Source organism: Chrysochloris asiatica, unplaced genomic scaffold (genome assembly GCF_000296735.1).
Source record: "Chrysochloris asiatica unplaced genomic scaffold, ChrAsi1.0 scaffold00044, whole genome shotgun sequence".
Taxonomy (NCBI): Eukaryota; Metazoa; Chordata; class Mammalia; order Afrosoricida; family Chrysochloridae; genus Chrysochloris; species Chrysochloris asiatica.
Genome location: NW_006408562.1, coordinates 16,223,643 through 16,232,698, shown reverse-complemented (window position 1 = coordinate 16,232,698; position 9,056 = coordinate 16,223,643). Strand labels below are relative to the sequence as shown.

Sequence of the window (9,056 nt, the reverse complement as noted above, 5' to 3'; positions counted from 1 at the left end):
GTTTTAAATGAAGATAAACTTTTCTTAAGCAAAACTAACACATGAACAGCTGAATTCACAAAACAAATTAAAGGAGGGTTATATGCTTTATAAAGGACTTTTGTCATGCTGTGGTGACTTGTGAGTTGCTGTGATTCTGAAAGCTATGCCACTGGTATTTTAAATACCAGCAGGGTCACCCATGGTGGACAGGTTTCAGATGAGTTTCCAGACAAATACAGACTAGGAAGAAAGGGTGATGAACTACTTCCGAATCTTTATTCACTGAAAACCTTATGAATAGCAGAGAAACACTGTCAGAAATAGTGCTGGAAAATGAGCCCCTCAGGTTGGAAGACACTCAAAATGCGACTGGGGAAGAGCTGCCTTCTCAAAATAGAGTTGAATGTGATGATGCTATGGAGTACAGCTTGTGGGAGAAAAGCCTGCGGGACCTTCATTTGCTGATGGGACACAACTCAAAATGAAGAGAAACAGCTGTAAACATTCATTGAAAATCAGAACTTGGAATGTAGAAAGTATGAATCTGGGAAAACTGGAAATTCTCAAAAATGAAATGGAACGCATAAACATCGATATCTTAGGCATTAGTGAGCTGAAATGGACTGGTATTGGCCATTTTGAATCTGACAACCACATGCTTTACTATGCTGGGAATGACAAATTGAAGACGCATGGTGTTGCATTCATCATCAAAAAGAACATATATATCCATGTTCTTTCATAAGGTACACTGCTGTCTGTGATAGGATAATAACCATGCGCCTACAGGGAAGACCAGTTAATACCACTATTATTCATATTTATGCATCAATCACTAAAGCCAATGAGGATGACATAGAAGAATTCTACCAACTTCTTCAATCGGAAATAGATCAAACATACAATCAAGATGTATTGATCATTACTGCTGATTAGAATACAAAGGTTGGAAGCAGAGAGGTAGGATCAGTAGTTGGAAAATATGGCCTTGGTGATAGAAATGATGTTGGAGAACGCATGATAGAATTCTGCAAAACCAATGATTTCTTCATTTCAAATACCTTCTTTAGACAGCATAAGAGACTATACACATGGACCTCACCAGATGGAATACATAGAAATCAAATTGACTGCATTTGCAGAAAGAGAAGATGGAAAAGCTCCATATCATCGGTGAAAACAAGGCCAGGGGCAGACTGTGGAAGACCATTAATTACTCATATGCAAATTCAAACTGAAGCTGAAGAAATGAAAACAAGATCATGAGAGCCAAAATATGACCTTGAGTATATCCCATCTGAATTTAAAGATCATCTGAAGAACTGATTTGATACATTAAACACTAAAGACCAAAGACCAGAAGAGTTGTGGGATGACATCAAGAATATCATACGTAAAGAGAGCAAAAAGTCATTGAGAAGACAAGAAAGAAGGAAAAGATCAAAATGGATGTCAGAAGAGACACTGAAACTTGCTCTCCAGCATAGAGATGCTAAAGCAAATGGAAGAAATGAGGAGGTACAAGAGATGAACAGAAAATTTCAAAGATCAGCTTGAGAAGATAAAGCCAAATATTACAAGAAATGTGCAAAGATCTGGAATCAGAATATGAAGAAGGAAGAACATGCTCAGCATTTCTCAAGCTGGGGGAACTGTAGAAAAAATTCAAGCCTCAACTTTCATTATTGAAAGATTCTCTGGACAAATTATTGAATGATGCAGAAATCATCAAGAGAAGATGGAAGGATTACATGGAGTCATTGTATCAAAAGGAAATGATTAATGTTCAACCATTTCAAGAGGTAGTATATGATCAAGAGCCAATGATACTGAAGGAGGAAGTCCAAGGTGCATTGAAGGAATTGCAAAGAACAAGGCACCAGGAATTGATGGAATAAAAATTGAAATCTTTCAAGAAAGTGAGGTAGTACAGGAGGCACTCATTCATCTCTGCCAAGAAATTTGGAAGACAACTATCTGGCCAACTGATTGGAAGAGATCCGTATTTTTGCCCATTCCAAAGAGAGGTGACCCAACAGAATGCAGAAACCATTGGACAATCTCTTTGATATCCCATGCAAGTAAAGTTTTGCTAAAGGTATTACAGAAATAATTGACAGAGAAGTTCAATTAAAGGTAATACAATTGACAGAGAAGTTCCAGAGGTTCAATCCAGATTCAGAAGAGGCTGTGGAATGAGGGATATCATTGCTGATGTCCAATGGATCTTGGCTGAAAGCAGAGAATATCAGAAAGATGTTTATCTGTGCTTTATTGACAACGCAAAGCCTTTCGATTGTGTGGATCATGACAAGATATGGACAACATTGCAAAGTATGAGTATTTCGGAACACTTAATTGTGCTCATGAGGAATCTGTACCTGGACCAAGAGGCAGTTGTTCGAACAGAACATGGGAATACTGGATAGTTTAAAATTAAGAAAGGTGTGTGACAAGGTTGTATTCTTTCACCATACTTATTCAACCTGTATGCTGAACAAATAATTCAATAAATTGAATAATTCATTAATAACCTGTGATATGCAGATGATACAACCTTGCTTGCTAAAAGTGAAGAGGACTTAAAACATTTACTGATGAAGATCAAAAGCACAGCCTTCGGTATGGATTGCATCTCAATGTCAAGAAAACAAAAATCCTTACCACTGGACCAATAAACAACAATCTTATCAACAGAGAAAAGATCAAAGTAGTCAAGGACTTCATTCTTCTTGGATCTATTATCAACACTCACGGAAGCTGCAGTCAAGTGATCAAATGACATATTGCATTAAGTAAATCTGCTGCACAAGACCTTTTTAAAGTGAAGAGCAAAGACATCAGCTTGAGGAGTAAGGTGTGCCTGACCCAAGCCACGGTGTTTCCAATAACCTCATATGCATGCGAAAGCCAGACAGTGAATAAGGAAGACTGTAGAAGAATTGATGCCTTTGAGTTATGGTGTTGGAGGAGAACATTGAAAGTGCCATGGGCTGCCAGAAGAACCAATAGATTTGTTTTGGAAGAAGTACATCCAGAGTGCTCTTAGAGGCCAAGATGGCCAAACTTCGTCTCTCATACTTTGGATACAATGTCAGGAGGGGCTGGTTGCTGGAGAAGGATAACCTGTTGGTAAAGTGGAGGGTCAGAGAAAAAGAGGAAGACCTCCAATGAAATGGATTGGCCAAGTGGCAGCATTGATGGACTCAAGTGTGACAACAGTAGTGAGGTTGGCCCAGGATAGGCAGTGTTTCGTTCTCCTGTGCATAAGGTCGCTATGGGTCGGTACTGACTCGATGGCACCTAACAACAACAACAAGTAGCTTAGTGGTTATGAGTCAGGCCACTAACCTCAAGATCAGCAGTTTGAAACTACCAGCCATTATATAGGAGAAAGATGAGTCTTTCTGCTCCCACAAAGATGCACAGTTTCAGGGACCCTATGTAGGGTCGCTATGCATTAGAACCGAATCCATGGCACACTACCACCAGCATATGTTTTATAACTTAATAGACATATCCCTTAATGCAATGGATTCCTAAGTGCTGATCCACGATGATGATTTCTCAAATTCTGAGTGAAAAAAATCAGGATAATGTATTGCTTTTTATAAAACTAAGTTAATCAATTTAAAGAAGTCTTTTATTTAAAAAGCCACCTTCCCCATTTCTGGGGTTAAAAATGTTTATTATTTAATCAAATGATGGAAATTGTTTCTGGTAGTTTTGCCTGTCTAATGCCCTTATTTACCCAAATAAAGTTCCAATCCTGTGTCGGGTACCCTGTTTTCTGAAAAAGATTTTACTGCTTGGTAAAATCTTGGAGATTAGTTCAAATATATGATTCATTTTACAATAGTACACAAGTATTTTTTTTAAACCTACATATTGAATAAAGATAAGCCATTATTGCTGAGGGTACCCTGATGCTCATAATAATAATTGCCAATAGGTACCAAAGGGTATAGGAACTGAGCATTGCAATCAGGTCTTTTCAAGATGAATGAACTCATTTAAATTTCATAGCATCCTAACCAAGAGGTACTATTATTATGCACCTTTTATAGATGAGGAACTCTAGGCACAAACAAGTCAAGTCCTTGCTCCTAAACCTATGTAATTCAGCTAGTAAAATAGCAAAACTGGGATTCAAACCAAAGAGCTATATGGGTTATAACTATATGGGTTAGTCAACAGTTTTACTACAAAATTATTGTTGTTATTGTTAAGTGCCCTTGAGTCGGTTCCCATCATAGGGACCCAGTATAGGCTTCTGATAAGCATCTGGTGTCTGTACCTCCGACCTTTCAGTTCCAACCGACCTTTCAGTCCAGTGTTTCATCCTCCAGTGCCACACCAGGACCCCTTGATAAAATAAAAATATCCAAATGTCAATTTATTGTTTCTCAACATACTCTTCATTTAAGTCTATAATTTCTTAAGGAGATGTTTCCATCTCTATAACCCTAGCCTTGGGTTTGCTGTTGTTGTTGTTAAGTGCCGTCGAGTCGGTTTCGATCCATAGCGACCCTGAATAGGGTTTCCGAGGCTGTAAATCTTTACAGGAGCAGATCGCCTCATCTTTCTCCCGCGGAGCAGCTGGTAGTTTCGAACTGCTGACCTTCCGGTTCGCAGCCTGATTCGTAACCACTACGCTACCAGAGCTCCTTAGCCTTGGGTTTATACCACATCAAAACAACAGTTTCAGCATCCTCAAAGGACACAAATTGTGTTCTTTTGAAATGATGAGTTTCAGGAGCAAAAAGAAGTCTGGCCTTCACATCAAGTATCAATCCTGTCCCCTCTGTATACAAAATAGATAGGGACAGGCAACTTAGACATTGGCTACCTAAAATGAGGGGGCAATAAAGGCACTAAGTAACTGGCTTACAAGTTGTCAAGAGGGAGCTTAGTTTAAGAGTATGTGGGGGAAGGTAGAGTCGCCACTAAATAGTTTTCATCTTGTCTAGATGTGTCTGGTGAAAAGAGATAAGATTCTTATGATTCAATAGTAATTGTTATCATGATTAATTGTGACTGTCACAACTGTAAAGGTAGAAGTTTTGTAACAAAAACGGGTGAGTAGTTAATCTTACAGTCAAGAAACAGAGGACCCTACGACCATCAAGGGAGAAGAGCACAAGCAGAGTGTGGGATCCTATCCAGAGAAGCACCAACACTAGAGATGGAGGCAGAGATGAGGACATGGAAAGAGGGAACAGCTAAGGACTCTGGACTCGTGGAAAGAGAGGGACTGGGTGCTGGCGGTCAAGAGGCAGGCTTGCAGAATGTGCTGTTTGGTTGTTTAAATATATATATTCTTGTATACATCCTGCTACCCTCCACCCACCCAACCCCCCAAAATAATCAAACAATAGAAGCAAATACTGTTGGATGACCATGCACAGAGGAACTTATAATCATTGCAATGAAACGATGGTGTAAAGCCGATGTTTTCCCATGTACTCTATCACTCAGTTTCCAAGAAAAACTTAAAAATAAATAAAAAGCAAAAAAAAAAAAAAAAGTCTGAACAGGCAAGATTGGGCCTATAGCATGGTTGGGGCAAGGCAGGTTTCCCAGTGAAATTCTCATAGGACAGTCTGCTGCTCTGGAAGAATGAATAGGTGCTTTGTACTAATTGGAACAACAAAAAAAATTCCTCATTGTAACTTTCCTGGCCTTTTTCTCACCAGTACATTTTTCAATGTTATTAAAACTTCATAATAAGCCCCCGATTGTCCTCTGTTGTTTGAGAAAGTCTACCAAGATTCATCATTGGTAAGTTCCATTGAGTTGATTCGGACTCATAGCAATCTTGTACAGTTTCCCAAGTGCAGAAATGGGTTTGAACTGCTCACCATGTGGTTATGTCTTTGGAATCCTAAGAAACGATCTCTATAACCTTTGGTGCTGACTTCTCCGGCTTAAACTGGCCCAGGTGATTCCCTTTGAAACTACTGCTTTGACGGTGCTTGCTCTCCGGATGCCATCGGTAAATTCAAGACATGGCCCTAGTTAGGATTTGTTTCATTAAGTCATCTTCACAGGCTTCAATATTACTTAAAAGACGGATGGAAAGCAGCGTTTTGAACTACAGAATCTTAGCAAATAATTTTTGCACTCAGCAAGTCTAAAGACTGCTGAGGACTAGATGTTCACTTAAAACTGAAAATGGCAAACCATGTGAGACCCCAAGTTCAGTAGCCATCACATATAGTAATTCTACAGTCTTCTTCCATCAGTTTCCAGACTTAAGTCACAGTGTCTTCCTTTCTCCAAGTTGATGTTCTTCTCTTTCTTGGCTCATCTTTGAGGTTTTCCCCCACCTTCCTTAAAGCACTTGATCCATCTAACCATTGTTTCATGCAGGGCAGCATTACCATAAACTTGCAGGCAATTTTCCCATGGCAGTAAAAATATCCTTTTTCATGAAGACACCTTTATGAGACTTACTAATGAGAGAACTTATCTGCAGCCATACACTGATCACAGAGATATGTTTAAACACATTTTGTTTAGAATAAACCCATGTGCATATGAATTGGAACCCTAATTACAATGCTTTTGGACTTACATTGGTATATTACTATATTACAAAGAAATTATTCCAGAAAGGTTGTTGTTGTTGTGGTTATGTGCTGTCGAGTTGCTTTTGACTCATAGCGACCCTGTATAGGGTTTCTGAGGAGCAGCTGGTTAGTTTGAACTGCCAACCTGTGGTTCGTAGATTAGTGTTGACCCTATAGCGCCACACCAGATGTCCATGCCAGGAAGATACAACCTATAAAAAAACAATGATTATTATGTTCTAATGCTAAGGAAATGCAGTTCCAATTAGTATACCGAAGATAAAACTGCCACTGAAGACTCACAATATGGTAATTCAGAGCCTTTCCCAATCTTTCCTTATAATCTCAGTACTTGATGACCTATTTTTAGCTTCAGTATTTACATGCACTACCCAAAAGACAAAAACAAGAAAATATATGTCTAGTGTGGCATGCCAACCAAGTAGGGGCTAAAAGCATACCACCTCTAAGTTTATTCACTAAATTGTTGTTGTTGTTAGGTGCCATAGAGTGGGTACTGACCCATAGCGACCTTATGCACAGCAGAATCAAACACTGCCCTATCCTGGGCCAACCTCACTACTGTTGCCTCGCTTGAGCCCATCGATGCTGCCACCTGGCCAATCGGTTCCAACTCAACTCACAGCAATCCTACACAGCGTTTGCAAGGAGCGGCTGGTGAATTTGAACCTCTTAACTTGTATTTCAAAGCTGCCTTGAGGTCCAGTGCTTTATACTACAGCACCACACCAGGATTAACGCAGGACAATTGATCTGAGATTAAAGAAAGAAAAACATCTTTGAATATACTTAATTTGGTATAAAAAAAAGAATTAAAACCCAAATGATGTTATCCATCCCAACAATAGTTTCTTATTCAAAATACGAAGAAAAAAAATTTCAGTGGGAACTCATATAGTTCCCTCAAGCGGCTGAAACCCAACTATAAGAGCAATTAGGCAAGCACACAAAACAGGAAGTAAAAATTCATAGCAAATGAAAAGCAAAACTGATGAGCCAAACTAAATGTTTTTAAGTATAATGAAAAATAAAGACTTTCGAATTTACAGCTAACCGAACGGAAACAATAAATTTGGTTTTCAAAAGCTACAGTGCACTTGATGGTAAAAAATGGACTGGCAACTTCAATATAGGTTTGCACATTAAGGCTGTTGTCATTTTATTTCAATGATAAAGGGAAAAACAGGTTTTAACACTAATTAGCACTGATTCCCAGAAAAATCTCAGTGGCTAAAGAGGTCCTGGAGTTTTTGCAATTTAAGCATACTATGGACTAACATGTCCATCTCTGTAGACCTGAGAACTGAGTTGTGCATGCCCTGTCAGAAACCCTTGATAAGCTTACAGTATCACGATTTCTGAGACTGCAGGTAACAACTCCTGCGTAAGTTCTTCTTTCAGTTTTCTGGCTTCTACCCAAGTACCCATCCCTACTCCATATGCCCTAGAAAAACATAAGAACCAGTTCTAGGACGTAGCTAACTGCTTCGTTACCATTGCTCCTCCCCGATACTGGCTTCCCGCCGCCACAACCCAGCCCAGCCCAACTCTGTTCACAGCAAAGACCTACTCTGCCTATCCGAACTTGCCCCGCCCAGTATGATCACGTGACCACGGCCTACATTCCCGCCCCCCACCCCTCACACCAATCAGCAACGTCCTGAGCTCAAACCCAACTCTCAAAAATCCCCTTTCCAAAAGCCCACTTAATCTTACCGCCCCCCAAGTCCCTCCCCTTCCCTCTGTCCCGCCCACTCGCCCCACCTTCCTGTTTCCCTTCTCTCCAGCTGCCCACTTCAGCTCCTCGGCTTCGCCCCGCCCCCCCGTGGCCGCGCGCTTGCCCCCTTGTCTTCTCGCGAGATCTGACGTACTCGTCGCGGCCACCGTCGTCCCCCTCCCGTCCTCCCACCCTCCCTCCCCAAGCTCTCCACTCTCTGGCTCTCCTCCCTTCTCCCTCCCCCCTCCACCCTCTGGGCCGGATCTCGTCTCGTTGAGGCGGAGGAGGAGAAGGAGGAGGAGGACGACGTTCGGCCTGCGCAGTGAGATGTTTGTCCGTCGCCGCCGCCGCCGCCATCGCGGAGCAGCGCGATAAAGGGAGCCGAGTCAGTCGTGAGGGGGACCCCGCGGAGCTACCGCGCCAGTGCAGCCCCCAGCCGAGCCCGAGCCGCCCAAGTCGAGCCACCGCCCCCGCCGCCGCGGCCGCCCAGGGGCCGGCCTGCTCCCCCAGCCCAGCCCGGGGGCCGTGCCGCGGTCGCCCCCAGCGTCGCCCCTCGGCCGTCCGCCCGCCTTAAATGTGACACCGACGCCTCGGAGTGCGAGCTGAAGCCGCCGCCGGGAGGGGACGAGCACCATGTCGAATCTAAGCAAAGGCACGGGCAGCCGGAAGGACACCAAGATGCGGATCAGGGCCTTTCCGGTGAGTCTTTCGGAGCGCCCGGGACCCCGGGGCCCGACCCGGCCGAGATCCGCACGCGAGGCCCG

The 9,056-nt window shown here is 42.2% G+C and overlaps 1 protein-coding gene across 2 annotated transcripts in view; it reads left to right on the top strand.

Moving 5' to 3' along the window:
• Positions 1 to 8,606: 8,606 nt before the first annotated feature.
• CUL3 (cullin 3) overlaps positions 8,607 to 9,056 on the top strand; it is a 165,240-nt gene continuing 164,790 nt past the window's right edge. Inside the window, exon 1 of one of the 2 annotated variants that reach the window (XM_006861896.1) lies at positions 8,607 to 8,991. In XM_006861896.1, the coding sequence (XP_006861958.1) occupies positions 8,926 to 8,991 (66 nt within the window). In that variant the 5' untranslated portion in view covers positions 8,607 to 8,925. The remainder of the gene's footprint in view (positions 8,992 to 9,056) is intronic. The other variant, XM_006861897.1, reaches the window with a different exon arrangement.